Source organism: Seriola aureovittata, chromosome 9 (assembly GCF_021018895.1).
Source record: "Seriola aureovittata isolate HTS-2021-v1 ecotype China chromosome 9, ASM2101889v1, whole genome shotgun sequence".
In the NCBI taxonomy this organism is placed as follows: Eukaryota; Metazoa; Chordata; class Actinopteri; order Carangiformes; family Carangidae; genus Seriola; species Seriola aureovittata.
In genome coordinates, this window is record NC_079372.1 from 10,243,586 (window position 1) to 10,260,400 (window position 16,815).

The window sequence follows — 16,815 nt, forward strand, 5'->3', positions numbered from 1 at the left end:
ATGTGAGTGGCAGGATCAAGTTTAGATTGATTAGACAAAGGTTTACCATATCTATGAAAAAAAGAGAAACAACCATATTTTACTGTAGACAACTTTTTTTATTGGTGCTGAGATGGAATTTTCTTAAGTTAATAAATTGATGTCTGTGTCCAAAATTTTAGTTTTATTTTTGCAGTTATAGTTCTAAATGCAGAGCCTTTAATCAAACTACTTCCAAAGCTAAAATCAACTGCTAATACACATTAAGAAGATCCTCATGTTATTCACACTGTCACAAAACATTTAGTGTCACGTTTTGCTGACAGCCGTCTGTGGACATCACAAATAAGCAGTGTGAGATTAACAGACAACACAAAACACTTTCGGTCTCTGGAGAGAAATATGGACAGTCTGACTGACAGGAAAGCACAAGAAGATTTATGTATGGACCAACTTAGCAGCACTGTGAGTGGTAATACTTGCTGGCATTCATGTAGTGTAAATATGTCTAAAATGTTGCTTTGACCTAAGGGTTTAGTCATCTCATTTCTTTACACATCGGGATTTCAGTGGATTCTAGTGCATTTTTTGTTGACTTCAAGTTGCCTACAATGTGCCTTGGCAAATAGTGTTTAGTATGTACATGGTGAGAGCTAGCTGAGCTGGCTGGATGAACTTTGAATGGACTTCTCAGATGAAACTACTCAACAGATAACATGCTTTACATACAGATCTTAGTCAACAGCACAGAACAAGAGCAACGTGTTGAGAGATTTTATCAGTTTGTCTAAATTTATATAAAAAACAAAAGCAGGAAGACAAGCTTGGCCACTAGCTCGATAGAAAGACCGGCATCAAACAGCACTTCAAAGACACACGGACACATGAATCATGCAACCCAAGTGCTCAGTTGGATCAGTAGTGCCACTGTAAACAACAAGATCACAACCTGCAGGGGTTGCACAGTAGGACGTGGAAAACCTTTTGTTCCCTTGGCTCAATGTGGCATTTAAGATGCAGGTTTTAAAAAATAAAGGTCTCAAATGCAACCATGTCGAAGCAAACCGTGATGCACAAAAAACTATTAACTGAATCTGTGAGATCATTTCAACCATGCAGGCTTAGAAAATGTCACCTAACAGGAATAGGTTAACATTCATTTAAACTCAGTTTCACAGAAAAAAAACTGTTTGATCAAAAACGTATGGATATTCCACTGCAAACGTACCTGTAGTTATTAGCAGTGTGATTATTGATTAAAAGCGTTTCCTTACAATCATGAGATCATAAAGATACATCACTATCGGCATGACTGACAAGCAACAAAAATGGCTTAATTGTGTTTAATGAGCCTTTTAGTGTCCCTTTCAAATCTATGAGAAAGGTGCTGCAGTTTAAGTGGTGTGACTGAATTAGTAATTTAGGCCTGTGGTTAAATATTTATATCTAAATGATCAGTTTCCTTCAAATGCTGCACAAAAACAAACTCAAAAGTCAAATTCCATTTGTTTCTCATTAAATTATGAGATGGTCATGTGGTCTGTGAAGAGTTCATGGCCCTGTTGGAACAGTCATGTATGGTTTGGTTCTTTGGCATTAGTTAAATGAAGTTAAGCAGGAAGTTAAATAACCACAGATTAACTGAAATTGTAGGTACAGTAACATGATACCTCTAATATCACTGGAATTAAAGAGGAACTCCACCGATTTTACACATTAAAGTATGTTTACAGGTCTTGGGGAAGTACTAGTGCATGTGTGAAAAGAAGGTGTTTAAAGCCTTTTGTGGCTCCAGAGGGAGGTGCACACAGTCTGATCAATTTCCTCAAGTGATGGGGCTGAAGACGACAAAAAATATCAGGATAGTGGAGTTAGAAAAAGAGGCTAGGAGGCTAGAGGCTACATTAGGCACTAGTAGTGTAACACAGACAAATCTCTGACTAAACTGTGGAAAGTTGAACTGCATTGTGGCTAATGTAGGCACTAGGTTTTGAAGAGGAAGAAGAACACGTGGAATTAAAAAGATGATATCTCAGGTTTTGATGCATCAGTTTGGTATCAGTGAGATGCTAAATTGCTAAAGAGTCCTCCTAATTTGGCCGCATAAAAAGCTCTTGAAATGATTTATCATTTAGCCTTGGATTTTGGATTATATGCATCAGTTGATTGCTGCTTGTAACATGTTATGTCTTCATTCATAGCTTCTGCCAGAGAGCCAAATCACACATTCTGACTTCCACAAGACTCAACTCAAAGACCCATCCAACTGTCCTGTTTAAAAAAAATCTTTAAAGTGGCATTCGTCATACATTCCTGTTTGCACCGATTCAACAGGGTCAGCAAAACTTCTTGTACAAACTTGTGGTGCTAAAAAAACTGTGCATGCTGGGATAGGCTCCAGCCCTCTGTGACCCTGTGCAGGATAAGTGGTTTAGAAAGACGTTAATGGAGTCATTCCAGACTACTGATATTTAGTACATTTAATTTTGGGGCTAACCTAACCCTTCTGTGGTGCAGCAGACCTCACCCAATCTAAAATCAGTGGGCTCATTAGTCATGTAAAGTGAGCTAGCCTTGCAGGGCTTGGTAAGTAGCAGGTGATCAGGGACATTTTGAAGAAAAGGTGTCAGTGCTTCTTCTTCTTTTGTTCCTGCAGGGTGTGCTGTAGCTCTCTCAGGTTCTCTGACAGGAGCTCCACCTCGTCAAGACGGCCGCTGAGCTTGGCATCAAAAATGTAGGCCCTAATGTTATCAATCTGCTGCAGCAGCAGTTCTTCCTCTATCATGTCCAAATCGGGCAAAGCCTCATCATTATCTTCTCCGTCGAAGGGGTTGGTTGAGACTCCTGGAGAATTCCCAGAGGCCTCCGTGAAAGGGTTACCTGGGTCAGTGTCGTCATCCTCCTCCTCAAAGGGGTTTCCTGGTACAGTCTCAGCCTGTTTGTCTTCTTCGACGTCTTCATCAAAGGGGTTGTATTCTCTCTTCCCATTGGTTACTTCTTTGTGCTCCCTCTTGATGTCCTCAAAGAAAGGATTGGACGGATCCTCCTCAATAGGAGATTCGTCCTCCTCGAAAGGGTTAAGGGAGCTGCTGTTCTGTCCTTCACCACCAGGGGGGGTTACGTGTCCCCCTAAGCTCCTCAACCTAGGAGGTGACTCCTCCTGGGTTGTGAGAGCAGGGAATGCTCTTAGAGATGACGGGCTTCTCTCTGCTTTAGGAGTCAGATCCTCTGCTGTAGTGTCTTCCTCTCCCTGGAAGCCCCCTGCCGGGCTGATATCCAGAGACCTCTCCCAGGTGAAGGGAGGCAGGGTGGACCCCACAGCGGGGCCCCTCTGCTCCCTCTCCTCCCTCTCTTCTCTTTCCCGGGCCTCCAGGCGATTGAACTCCCCCTGCTGCAAGTTCTCCTCCTCAGCCAACTTCTGGGAGAGAGCGATAGCCAGGCTGGTCTGCTGCTGGTCGTATTCATCCTGCAGTTGACGCAAGTTTTCCTCCAACATGGCTACCTCGTCTGTTCTCTGGGCCTCCCGAGCTTGACGGAGGAACGACTGAATGTTCTCGATCTGCTGCAGGAGGGGGTCTTCCAGCTCGCTGCGTGTATGAACAGAGTCTGCTGAGGGCAACCAGCCACCAGCTTTGGTCATGCGTGGTGCTCTAGGGGCCTGAGGCAGCTCTCCGTTGGTACTGACAGGTGGACGGTTTCTCTCAGACTCCTGCCTCTTCTTCAGGGCCTCCTGGGTGGCCTGTTGGCAGGAAAGCATATGTAGTAAATACATTTAGTTCCATTTATTTATTTTTTAAATCCAGAGTGTCGTATCAGTACATAATCTCACCAGTCTCTCTTGTTGGAGTCTCTTCTCCTGTTCTTGTTTCCTCTTTTCTTTCAGCTCTCCATATTTCTCCTTAGTGGGCAAAGACATGAGACCTAACAGCTTCTCCTACAGCAGCGAGGACACCAAGAATACGTGAATTCAGGGAAGGATCCAGGGAGAAACATTTACGTAGCAGAAATACTGTATAAATATAATAGAATGAAGATTGAAAGATACTGTATAGCCCCATTCAGGCGGGATTTATTTCTCCATAGGAGGTGGGTTGATTTCAGTATTACCTGTGCTAGTCTGATTTTAATTACTTGCTGTGTTTTTGGCAAAATCTCCCATCCTCCCATAATTTAAGTCGTGTCTGGAGTGTTTCTCTGAATTTTTATACAAACAGCTGTGCCTCGTCCGCTCAGCGCACAGTGTGACACCTCAAGTAGAAGAAAAGGATTTTACTAACCTAATAGATCACTCGTTAACATCAGTAAACTTATACGACGGAAGAAAATATGGAAAATAAACTTTACAAGACCCCGCAAGCTCATCAAATGGGCTGTTGTAATGACATAGATGATTCTGTCTTTGCTAGTCTACCTTACTATAGCTGAACTCATGTAGTGAACTACAGTAAACGTGTCTAACGCTGTTGCACTAGTCCCTTTCTTACTAAAAAAAATTAGCCTTATCAGTAATCAGAAAGAAACAGGAAGGATGACTTCTAAGACACAGGAGGGGAAAGATTTTGTTACCCAACTAATATGTGTAATATTTATTTATTCTGTCTATTTTCATGCGGAGTACTGTCTGAACTTTGTCTCACCTGAACAAATAGTGTGGCTGTATACCGCACCATCCTCTGCAGCTGAAGCGCCTTTGGACGCGGTGGTGGATCATCTTTAACTCCCAGTGTTAAAATCCTCTTGCTGATAAGAAACCAGAGAATCACCAAGACACATCTTGTACAACTCCATATTTGACCAACATGACAAAAGAGTTCTGTTCAATTCTGAAACAATCATTCAGGACTGATGTGTACCTCAGAGCATCGATTAGTTCATAGTACTTCTGTACTTCCAGTCTCAGTCCACCAGCAGTGTCAAGATTGTATGTGGTTTCTCCGGCACTGTGGGAGCATACAGCCATGACAGTAACCAGAAAAACAATCCCTGAAATCAAAGCTCATTTCTAAAATTAGTAATGCTTATTGAATAACTACTTTTTATATGAGGCTTACTTGAGAGACTCGGCCATTCGGATGTATTCTGGAGCCTTTTCATCCACTTTCTCCATGCACATCCTCAGCCTCTGACAGGAAGACAAGTTTTGAGCAAATGAACAACAGGAAACCCCAAAAGAAAAACAATGCTTGACGGGAAGGATATAAAAGAATAAACCCAAGACAGCTTGAAAAGAAAACACAGAATCGACTGCACTGCAACTAGGACCAGAATTAAGAGGCAAATTGTGAGTTCTGCAATGATCCCTGTCATTTTTACCAACCTCATAAAGTTTCACAATATCAGGCATGTGATCCTTCTCTTCCAACTTCTGCTGTCTCTTCAACAGCGTGTCCATGCAGTGGTGGCAGCAGCGGATCTTCTCGTCGTCCTTTTCCTCCAGCATGGAGGTTACACTGCTCAGGCTGCTGATGCTGCCTCTCCTGGAGCCCATGCCACTGCTGCCAGCTCCAGCCGGGGGAGACTGGGACTGACCGGGGCTTCCATGTACACACAGGGCTTCTCGTGTCCCATTAATCAGCTTTTCTGTGAACAGACAAAAGGTAAAGAGAAATCACACCAATGAGATACATATGGCAAAATTTGACCTCAACGAGATAACTGATGATTTCTTTGCGGTTTGTACAGTTTGTTGATACATACGGGCCAAAGGTATGGGGACAAATTCCATGCACTTCCTACACATGATGGACCCACAGAGACGACAGTGGTGCCGTCTGTTCCGAATGTTGAACTTGTTTCCGCAGTCAGGACAGAACGGGACGTCTGAGTCATTCACCCATGACACTACGGACTTCTCAATGGCTATAAAGGAGGATGAACATTCATTAGTTTATAATATTACATAAATACTATTTACATACACTTAGAGAATTCAGACTTTTAACAGAAACACATGCGTACAAACCTCTGATTTTGGCAGCATCTGAGTTGGTCCTGTCAAACGATGTCAACTGAAACGACAGTTTTCATGGCAAATGAGTTGGCACAGTTAAGCCCATCTCACATCTGATTTCAACAACAGCAGGAAGAAAACTATGGTGGGAATGAGCTTTGCTATTGTAAGCACACCTTTTCCAGTCTGATGATGAGCTTGTTGACCTCAATGACATAATGATCTATCCTGGCTGCCCGGTGTTTTTTAAATACATCCAGGTGACTTCTAGTTGCTCCTACAAACGAAAAGAGAAAAGATTACCGTTAGTGGATTCTTTTAGGACAGATGTTGAAAGTTATTATACTTTCTGGCTTTAATATAATAGTCTCACCCAGTTCCTGAGGTTCCCACATATAGGGGTCCACTCCACCATAGTAGAAGGACTCATAACTGCCAGTATCTGGTCTGTCATCTCCATCTCTCTTTAACAGCTTGTCTTTGGCTTTCTTTGCCTTCTGAACCAAACCTGTGCACAAAGAAATTGGGAGACAATTGATTCCATGTATATTAAATGCAGAGAGGATATTATACACCATACACCAGAAATGATTAATATTTCATTGCACTTAATCACCCTTTTTCAGCTATTGTCTCTCCCCGAGAAGCTGCAGCAGCATATTCTGCCAGTTCATCCTGGCAACTATTCCCCCTGGTCCACTGTCACGGTACTACATTGTCCTTTTATCTAAATTCAAACTGTACTCAAAAAGCTGCCTTTTAAGAAAGCAGTGTTAAGTTATTTTTGTTTCTTTACACTCTATTTTGCTTTAGAACATGATAAGACTCAAATGGCTCGTGGCTGTGAGTGGAGTCAACAAATACAATACACGGGACTCACTTTTGAGCTGTCCCCTGACATGGCGGTCATCCCCAGAGTGCTCCTCTTCGTAGTGGTCTTGGAGTTGGTAGAATGACTGAAGGTCTTTCAGGCACAGTGGGCAAAGAAAGCCCTCCTTCACTTCACCTGTCCCCTCAAAGGGGGAAGAGTAGCTGGAGGCCATGATAGCAGTCAGTTGTGTTGTTGGAAAAGAGGTGCAAGGTGGGAGGGTCCTGCTTTGGTCCACATGTCACAGGGTGTACAACCCACCCCATATTAGCTCCATCACGCAAGAGAAAATCCTGGGACTCTGAGGGACAGGACAAAGCAGATTTCCAAAAAAAATCCAACACAGATTTAAACATGTACTCTAGGTAGGAGAGTTAATTTCAGCCACCTCTGTTCTTTTACGCTAAACTACTCATACATCCGTCACTGCAGTGACACAATGCGAGTCACTTTTTGGTAGACACACTAAGTTAGAGGATTGTGAAGCTGCAATATAGTAAATTACTTAATATAAAAATGTAATTGGGGTTTTACCACCTGTACAGATTTAGCTAATTATATTCTCACAAATGTAGTAAAAGGTTTAAATTATAATTTTGGCCACTCTCAGAAAGCTTCATGTCATTTTAGTTAAACTCTAGCTAAGGAGGTGAAGTTACTGCAGCCACACTTTTATGAGTTGCACAAATAGTTGACATCAAACATCTTCCAGTTATTGGCCTCGCCTGGATTGACTTGATTTACATGCTCATTAAAATGAACTTGGCGCTTCATGTTTACCAGCTAACGTTAACTAGGAGTTCATAAACCTGACCAACTCATCTAGTTTATCCAACCCACTTAGTCAGCGAGACACAAACCTAACTACGCGAGCAGCTATAGCGAGCAGTTTTGTATTTGGTGCTCTAAGTTAAATTGTTTAATATTTGTCCAACGCTGCCCGACGTTTTAATGACCAGATAATGTAACGTTAGCTGGACCATGCTAGCAGCAGGTCTCGCCTTCTTTAGCTATCGTTTGTCCAATCTCGTTGTTCAAAACAAGGGAACAAATAGCTTCCAGCTTCACTAAAACAAATACTTGCGGATTTATCAACACGACAGATCGTCTATACTTACAAATGAAACCAACAATAACTGTGTTGTTGACAGTTCGGATTCTCTGACAGCTCGACAACACCAGCTGCAGCAGCAGCAGCCTGATCATGTGATTAGCATTCAGTCTGTACAAGAGGAGAAGAGGGACAAACAGCACGAAACGCACACGAACTGCGCCCCATCACAACACTGCATCAAAATGTGAGTATCGGTATTTCATGAGACATCCATGGCTGGATTGACACCCCCCCCCCCCCCCCCCCCCCCAGAAAAAAAAAATTTAATACGTTAATTGATCAGTTGTGTTCATTATGAAAATATTGTTGGTTACAGTACTTAATAAGTAATAGGCCTACTTAGTGATACTATCTTGTCCAACAGTTTTTTTGTTAATTACCTGAAGCACAGATCTAATGGATGCAGTTTGATAAACACTTTACTGACCACAATATAAACTGAACCCGTTATGTTTTTTTTAAATTACATTTTGACAGAATCACTTAAAAGGACAAGGCTACAAGGTGGAGAATGAAGGAGCCATTATAGCTGATATTGTATTTAAGTGGTCTAAATGATAAATAAAAATGTGATTGATTAAATTAATGTAGACACACGTTTTGGGGACCTCAAGGGGACTGTGGACCCTGGTTGGTTGCCTGGTTGGTAATCCAGCCTTGTTGACATTGTGTCATTGTGTTTCTGGTTATACAGCAGAACAGCTGCATTAAATGATCCAGACTTTAAGCCTTTTTAAAACACATGCTGCTTAAAAGTTCAGCATGACTAACGGTGTGTGCTTGCTATAAGCTCAGTTATGTTGGCAAACGCAAGGTTAATGTGCAGAGTGGGAAACTGCCTAGGTGGCCTCAAGTTCACTGTGTCTCAGTTCGTTTGACAATTTAATTCATTGCAACTTGACAACTCTGGCGTATATACGTGCGACGGCTCAACGCTGTTGTTTGCTGTTGTCATCATTTATGTAATTTAATTTGAATGTTAATGTTGGATATATATGTATGATTTTCCATCAGGTAGTTACTATAATAATAATATAACATAATAATAATATTGATGTTATTATATCGGGCCGACACTATTTTAGCAATAATTCACATGTATCTCACCTTGTACATGGTCACATAGTTTTGTATTTAATGTTACACACCAGGATCAGTTGAACCCTGGTTATATGTAGATATTCTGCTGGTCTATGAGCCCATGATGAGCTCTGGGGATCGTACGATGACTTTCAGTGACACATCAGGAGAAAAGCTCCGTTTAGATTAAAACAATTGGGCTGTCAGGTACACCTGTTCACGTCTTTGTCTGGCTGCTGATTGGTAGACTGAAAGTGCTGCTGCTCTGTCCTGAACACCGTCAGTCCAGAGCCACATCGGGTCCTTTTCACTGAGGAGAGGAGATAAAGTTTGTCCAAAAAGTCTCTAGATATGTCACTACTTGCTTTTATGAAGAAAAGTAGCTACAGGGTTTGTTAAAAGTCAAATCTCGCGAGAAAATCACTAAGTTGCCAACGCTGCTCGGTGGGCCTTATAGTGCGGGTTATTTACAATGTGACAACGTTGAAGTTAATTTAGATTATTATTTAGGTTTTTATCTTTTATAATATATATATTTTAAATTTACAAGGTTTTCGTGTTCTTTATATTTATGTTTTAAAAATTCTACGAACGTGAATATTTGGAATAAAGGATATGGATGACTCAGTGCTGAGAGAAGTTTCCGGAGCCAATAAGTCAGAGTTAAACAGAGGTATTATTTCCAGACTGTGTAAAGGCTTCATGACAAATAAATATCATACCACAGAGTATGTTTCAAAGGAAGAATAGTACAGTTACTGTGACTTTCAATGGAAATGCACCTTCTCACACACATGGAATTTGGAAGGAAGTGTCTAATTTGATTTTTTTTTAATCAATCCAAAGAAAGCTCACTGAACAGGAGAGGATCCCAGGAGCAGGAAACTGTGGGAGCCAGGACGCCAATCACTGGCATATATTTTGTGAGTGTTCAGTAATAAGACATTTAAATGCCTTTCCAGTTTAACACCTTTACTTTAGGAAAAGTTGACTTCAGTCAGCCCACGTCAACCAATACTTATTTGGCAAATATATGTCAGCTTTACTGGATATGACCTGTTGTAACCCCGAGGCTCAGTGTTGTAGAGTGGCCCTGTGTCAGGATCTACGTCTAAGACTTTCAGTTATTTCAGTTTCAATGTATAGTTTTATAAACTGTACTTTTAGCCCATACCTCGGGGCTCTATAGATAGATAGGAACATTGTAGAGACCCAGAATAAAAATATATAATATATTACAACAATAGTAATAATATGTTAAAAATGGCAGTGTATAATGAATGGAGTAAAAGTATGATATACACAGTATATACAGATGATTGTGCTTCAGTGTGTTCTCCTGTCACATAGAGGTGAGCTGTTGTACAGTGTCATAGTGAACAGCAGGAATGATTTTCTGAAACACTTCTTGTGACAGCGGAGCTGAATGAGTCTGTTACAAAAACAGGCTCTACTGTCTCTGACGTGTGTTGTGGATGGGATGGGAGGGATTGATCAGTGTCTTCCTGTTCCTCACTGATTCAAACATCTCCAGGTCCGGACCAATGATGATCCTTGCAAATTAGTTTATTGACTCTGCTGGCATCTCTGGCACAGATGCTGCTCCCCAGGAAGACCACAGTACAGTAGATGGCACTCCCTACTACAGACTGAAGGTGAGCTTCCTCAGAAAGTAGAGTCTGCTCATCTCATGTACAGAGTGAAAATAAAATGGAGACAGCGCAGTCACCTGTGGGGCTCCTGTGTTACTGACCACCACGGCAGGCAGGGAGCTCCCCTCTCTGACCAACAGATAGTCTGAGTTCTAAGAGACAGTAGACCTGCTGACACATATCCTGAGCAGATTCTTACACCACTGAAATGCTTGGATGGTATTGAAAGCAATGGAGAAAAAAAAGTGAGCCAGTGTAGCAAGGAGATATTAACATTGTCCAAGGCCACATTAGGCTTGTAATGGAAACTGAAGAGAGCAGATTTCACATGTGGTCTAAGGTCTAAAATCTGCCTAAGGTGGACCAGTCTGTTCAGTACTTTCATGACATGTGACTTAGTGCAACCAGTGTGAAGTCATCTGGGTGGCCTTCTTGGATACTGGTGTCAAGTAGGACATCTTCCACAGTGCTGGTATCCTTTCCTACCTCAGACTTAGGTTGAAGATATGTTGCAGGATGCACAGGACTTCATGATAGAGGGTGGATACCTGGCACGAGCCCAAAAGGTTAAACCATAACCATAACCTGTGATGCGGGGCGCAAGGTGACTTCGCTCCATTTTCGAGGGCATATAAACCAAAACCTTTGGAAAGCACTGAACTACATTATCCACAGAGTCACTGAAGTGTGTTTGTCGGGGTGTGTGCATATGACTTTCACACATAGGCTTGTGTAATTTTTTGACATTTCATGATCTAAACATTACCTTCTGTCGTTGAGGAATTACAGGTAGTCTAAAACAGTTTGTGCATGAAATACAATGCATCTGAAATTTTTCATACTGTATATTAGATAATATGCATTTTCCTGCTCAATGGTCTGTCAATCCACAGATACCTGGCAGCACTGCTGGAGTTGAAAGTTCTCTCTCTCTCTCTCTCTCTCTCTGTGTTTCAGTGGAGCATCTCTACCATTACATCTTCATCTCTAACTCACGTTTCATGAATAATTTGCATACTGATCAGGCCCGTGGACAGCTGCTCCCAAGACTGTGATGGAATAAGCCCAATTAAAGTGAGAAGAGGACGCCTGACACTCTCTGTCTGCTGCTGAAGTGCATTAATCATTCTAGATGAGGCTAATGCAGCGCTACTGCTTTGTTGGACTACACACTAATTAGACTTCAGTTGGGTTGAATCAGCAGTTTAATAGACTTTAGCTGACTGAGACATGCATTTTACTGCAACTAATGCAAACAATACATTTTTACCAATGCGCTTTATTGTCCAACAAAAACATTGGTGGTCGCTTTTCCTTTACAACATTAGGTTAAATGAACATAATCCATGCAATGACGTATAGAAAAATAATAAATGACACAATTTATTTGCTGCGGTATTCATTATATTTTACATAAGTACAAAAGAATGAAAAACAAATTAGTCAGTGAATGAGATTTCTATCCATAAGTGTAAACGTAGCCACTTTTATTTAATTCAAGCATGTACTGTACTGACCAGCGTGTGTTGCCTCACAGAGGCGACATCGCAAAAGCCAGTAGACTAATGCTTTCATCCTTGGACTTGATTTCAGCATAAGTAGACTAATTAACGGAATAAATACTAAGTAATGATAATTATCATATAATTCATTAGTAAAGTTCAAAGTAGGGCACGCACTCTTGTGAAAACCTTAATTACAGCGATGTAATCACTTCGGAGGACAGTTACGCACAAGCTCCCCAAGAAAACAAACGGCACGTAAATGTTTTGCGATGATGATACAGTCATTAACTGCCAAAAAAAAAGAAACAGTGGCACAAAAAGGCTAAATGATGTTAATTCTTTTTTCATTTTTAATTATTCATTATGGTCACTTAATTTACACATTTATTTGTTTACAATACAGCAGTATGCGCACACCAGAGCTTGTTTTCTTTAACCTACTCTCCTTCCACCAAATCCTCCTCCGGTGCAAATCTTTTACCCGGGTGTTGCCTCTTCTCCTCTGCATGACTCTTAATGTTGTCTAAAAAGTCGAGCAGCAGACTGGTCTTGCTGCAGCTCGTAGGGTCCAAAACATCACACGGACTGTTTGTGCCCAAATCCGGACTCGAGTTATCCCAAAAGCGTTTTCCGGGGTGTTGACGCTTTTCCAACTCTGGCAGGTCTTCGTCTCCATCCGCATCCGCATCCCAGTCCCCATTGCCATCCTCATCCTCGGGATACCGCTTACCTGGGTGCTGGCGTTTGCTGTGCAGCACCAGGTAGCGCTTGCCAGGGTGCTGTCGTTTAGAAAGTTCACTCAGGAGTATGACGGGGTTGTCAGACATGTGTCCCATGGTGGAGCGCTTTCCCGGGTGCTGCCTTTTCTGGAGCTCCATGAACGTGTGCATTTCATCTTCGCGTTTGCCCGGGTGCTGTCTCTTTTGAACATCAAAGTACTGATCATCCTCGTCTTCTTCTCTCCTCCCCGGATGCTGTCGCTTCTCCAAATCCTCGCCGTATCTCTTACCGGGATGCTGTCGTTTTGACACCCATTCAGGCTGAGAGGAGAATCCCTCTGGAGAGAGGAAAACAGTGTTTAAATTATTTCAAGTAGCCCCGAGACTTAAATGAAATATACTGCAAAAATGTGTTTGTCTATAACGTTCGTAAAATGCGCACGGAAGAGTGTAGCTGGTGGTCCACATCCCACGCATCTTATTAAACTGGAGGTAGATTATTTTCTATTTTCATGTTTCAAAACTCAATTTCAACCATTATTTATCACGGTTTTTTATAATTATGTAACTAAAAAACACCCAAAACTACGCGTAATGCTAAGAGCGTCAGTGCTGCCGCTTTTTCAAAACGTTTAAAATCCAAATAATCCAAAATAGCACAAAGTACAATTACTGACAGACTTAAAGGTGTAAATTTAGTATTTAAAAGTTAACTATTCTGCATCAAATCAATTCCTGGCTCGCCTGTAAAATGAATCCAAGACATATATCTTTTTTACGTACCGTCTTCATCCTGCATCTTTTTGAGAATGGACCGTAACAGGAGACTTTCTGCTCTCTGTAGGATGATGTCGTCTATGGTCCTTAGGTCCGTCTCATCCTCAGCAGGGATGCCCTGTCCCCCACACACGGTCAAGTTGCAGAGCACGAGAGAAGCCAAGATGAGAAGACATGTCGACTTCATGGTAAGTTAGTTGGTCGTCTGTTGAAGAAATGGATCGTGGTCGATGGGAAATATATTGCAGAAATGGAATAAATATGGGAGAATAGTGAGCTGGTCTATAAACTTCACTGATTTATTTCAATATCGAGACACAAAGTCTTAATTTTTCCCGAAAATAAATGTAAAACAATCGGAGGAAATCATTTGTCCAGTGCAAACAGCAACTTGTTTCAGCTTATTATTTGGCATTGTATTACTTTTCTCATCTCATACAGGTTATGATGAAATCCTAATAAAGTAGCAACAGATCAAACTTGTTTTACATAAAGAAAAGCCAAAATCTGAAAGTCATGCAGTCTAAGAAACCTCCATAAACACATTTGAACAATGAATACTAAATGTGATCCATCCAGATATGCTCAAGTAGAACTTCTAAAAACAAAAGATAGACATATTTGCTTTGTATAAGAATTTGCTCTGAAGTGCGCCAGACTCACATGGGAAGTATTCAGATCCTGCTCGTTCCCAGTCACTGTTGATGGCACCGCCGGCAGTGATGATAGTTGCTCTCAGCCTCTCGCAGCTGTTGGTGACCCGCAAAGGCCGAGTCTAGAGGTATGAGCGGATAACTTTCCGTCTCAGCATTTATACTTACCGGTCACTGTCGTCACACCAGCGCTGGAGTCATTTTTCAGGATCCCTCGTCCCCATTGATGTCACCAAGTCGTGCGCAACTGGATGTGGTGAATGATGCCCCTATAGGCACCGCTACCGAATTTGTGATTTGAAAAACAAATAAAGGGCTGAGACTGAGAGAGACAGCTGGTTATACTACAGGATGACTGGATACGATCAATTCATTCATAGAAAATGTGAATTTGTGACTGTTATACACAAGTTATTCATCCATACTAACTTTCCTTATCATTTCCCTTTAAGTTGAGTCCGTTTTGAGCGTGACTCTTTACAACAGGCTGCTATGTGTTGATTGCTGTTTGCCACTCAGATGACGACATACAGTAAATGGTCCGAGTATCTAAAGTCTGCAGAGAGATGTATCCATATTTTTCACCAATACCCTAAGGTCACGGGACTCAGGAGGGAGAGCTGAACCCATCTGCTTCTTCTGAGTACAAGTAATGCACTTTCTGGTCACGATGCAACACAGCGGAATTTATCAGAGGCGGACAAGTTTTTTTTTTTTTTTGGGAGCCATGGCGTATGACTTGGTATTTTATCAAAGCAACCAGAAAAAAAGCGCAGTGCGGAGGAGTTTCCGTATTTATTAACCTCTCGGCAGCCATTTCCAGCCCTTTAATTCCCCCTTCAGTCGCTTTAAGGTTGTTAAAATTTTAATTTTAAACATAATTTTGTTAAAATCATTTTATTCCACTCTACTTTCATTGAAGCTGTATGGTTTTTAAGCTGTAAAATACTGTAATCAAAGACTCCTTTTTTTTTTTTTTTGGTTGCACCAGAGCATCAAATTAAAAATATTCCAGATAATTTGGGCATCAATTCCTTCACAGTTCACCTTTTATTTTGTCTTTCCCTACTCTCTGGCTTTCTGTTGTTGTATTTTTGTTATATTGTTATTATACTCCTGAGCTTCTTGCCTGTTATTGATTTTGCTTTGTTTTAAAAGCACTTTGTAAACTTTGTTTTTAAAGGTGCTATGTAAATCAAATTGTTGTTATTAGTATAATTACATATTTAGCACCTTTGGACATTTTTTGGTTTCCACAAGAATTTCAAATGAAGTTCTGGGGATTCGCTTGGCTGCACAGTAAAGGTTTGTAATGATTGACCCAGAGCTGGTTGACTGGAGTTTAAGAAATTTATATAATTAGTCAAATTGATTTCTTAAGAGTTGATGCCTCATGAAGCCACAGTATCTCTGCAGGTGAAAATAGGTGGTGCAATAAATGAAACCCAAGTGTGACAGTTACGCTTCAAGGCGTCAGTCCGCACAAAAAAAACAAACCGATTTTTTCCTTTTTTACACAAGTGTTTCTTTTCCCATCCAGATAGCTGAAAGTGTCTGCAGATGCCCGCTGTCTAAAAGAGATCTTTTTCCAAATGTCTATTTCTGTGCAGAAGGAAATGTGCCAGCATCAACTTGAGACCTCCACAAGAACACATGATGACATGGAAGTGGACGTAAACACGTGGTCTTCGTCTCAGCTGAGCATCAGGTCAGTTCACTGGAGTGTTGTCACGGCTGAGCCTGTCTCAGTTTCTGGTCAGAAAAGATTTATTTTCTTCTGAATATGTGGCCCTTATGTACCTTATATTTTTGAGCATCGGTGAGCTAAAGTATGAGTCTCAAGTTCAAATCTCACCAAAACTACCTGTACGAAACTCTCTGTAGATGAGTCCTTATCCCTTATGCAGAGTCAAATAAATCACTCCAGCGTTTGGATGAACTCCTGCATAGTCACACTCAGTCTGTGGTGAATGACAGTATGAACTGAATTGACCGTGTAATGCCGTAATTACTTGCTTTCAACGTGCTGCCATGTCCAATACTTCAAGTGGGTTTAGACTCCTCTCAAGCCTGCAGTTAAAAACATCAATATCATGGTGGAAATCATTGGGTATGCTTTATGATTGATTTTTACTGAAGAGTCTCATGCGTCTTATTTTCCCTTGTCAGGAAACAATAGTGATCTCTGTTTAACATTCCCTCTAATGTGAAAATTAAAATAAAATTGCATCAATATCCTGTGAAAAGGTGAAGTTTGTAAGAGTATTAACGTTTTAGTTAGCACTCACACACTTCTGTAGACATAAGAGTTAAAAAAGAGTATTTTGTTAAACGTCACCAACTGAGTTCAATGTCTCCTTCCTCAGTTAAACTCAGTTATAGTGCGAAGGAGGAAAAATAATTCCCTGTGAGACCACGCTGTCTGTCTGGCAGTGACTTCTTCTTGCGCTGAATTGCCTCAGACAAACACAGAAAGTCACAGTGGCACAATTAAGACATGTCTGAATGGGAAACCACA

General features: G+C 41.2%; 2 protein-coding genes and 1 long non-coding RNA gene across 3 annotated transcripts; 1 reads left to right on the plus strand and 2 right to left on the minus strand.

The window, feature by feature from the left end:
* Window positions 1-77: 77 nt before the first annotated feature.
* Window positions 78-8,018, minus strand: LOC130174733 (rabenosyn-5). The gene is made up of 12 exons (XM_056384915.1): window positions 7,916-8,018; window positions 6,810-7,098; window positions 6,303-6,437; window positions 6,106-6,206; window positions 5,942-5,987; window positions 5,677-5,838; window positions 5,297-5,559; window positions 5,031-5,101; window positions 4,833-4,919; window positions 4,617-4,719; window positions 3,809-3,913; window positions 78-3,718 (listed from the first exon to the last, which is right to left on the minus strand). The coding sequence occupies exons 2-12, from the start codon at window positions 6,970-6,972 to the stop codon at window positions 2,606-2,608; spliced, it is 2,349 nt and encodes a 782-aa protein (XP_056240890.1). The 5' UTR covers window positions 6,973-7,098; window positions 7,916-8,018; the 3' UTR covers window positions 78-2,605.
* Window positions 7,971-11,786, plus strand: LOC130174736 (uncharacterized). Its single transcript, XR_008828623.1, has 4 exons — window positions 7,971-8,095; window positions 9,838-9,914; window positions 10,526-10,646; window positions 11,601-11,786. It is a non-coding gene; the product is annotated as an uncharacterized LOC130174736 (long non-coding RNA).
* Window positions 11,787-11,902: 116 nt separating this feature from the next.
* On the minus strand, window positions 11,903-14,465 carry trh (thyrotropin-releasing hormone). The gene is made up of 3 exons (XM_056384916.1): window positions 14,308-14,465; window positions 13,651-13,849; window positions 11,903-13,205 (listed from the first exon to the last, which is right to left on the minus strand). Exons 2-3 carry the CDS (start codon window positions 13,829-13,831, stop codon window positions 12,586-12,588), a joined length of 801 nt encoding a protein of 266 aa, XP_056240891.1. The 5' UTR covers window positions 13,832-13,849; window positions 14,308-14,465; the 3' UTR covers window positions 11,903-12,585.
* Window positions 14,466-16,815: the final 2,350 nt, after the last annotated feature.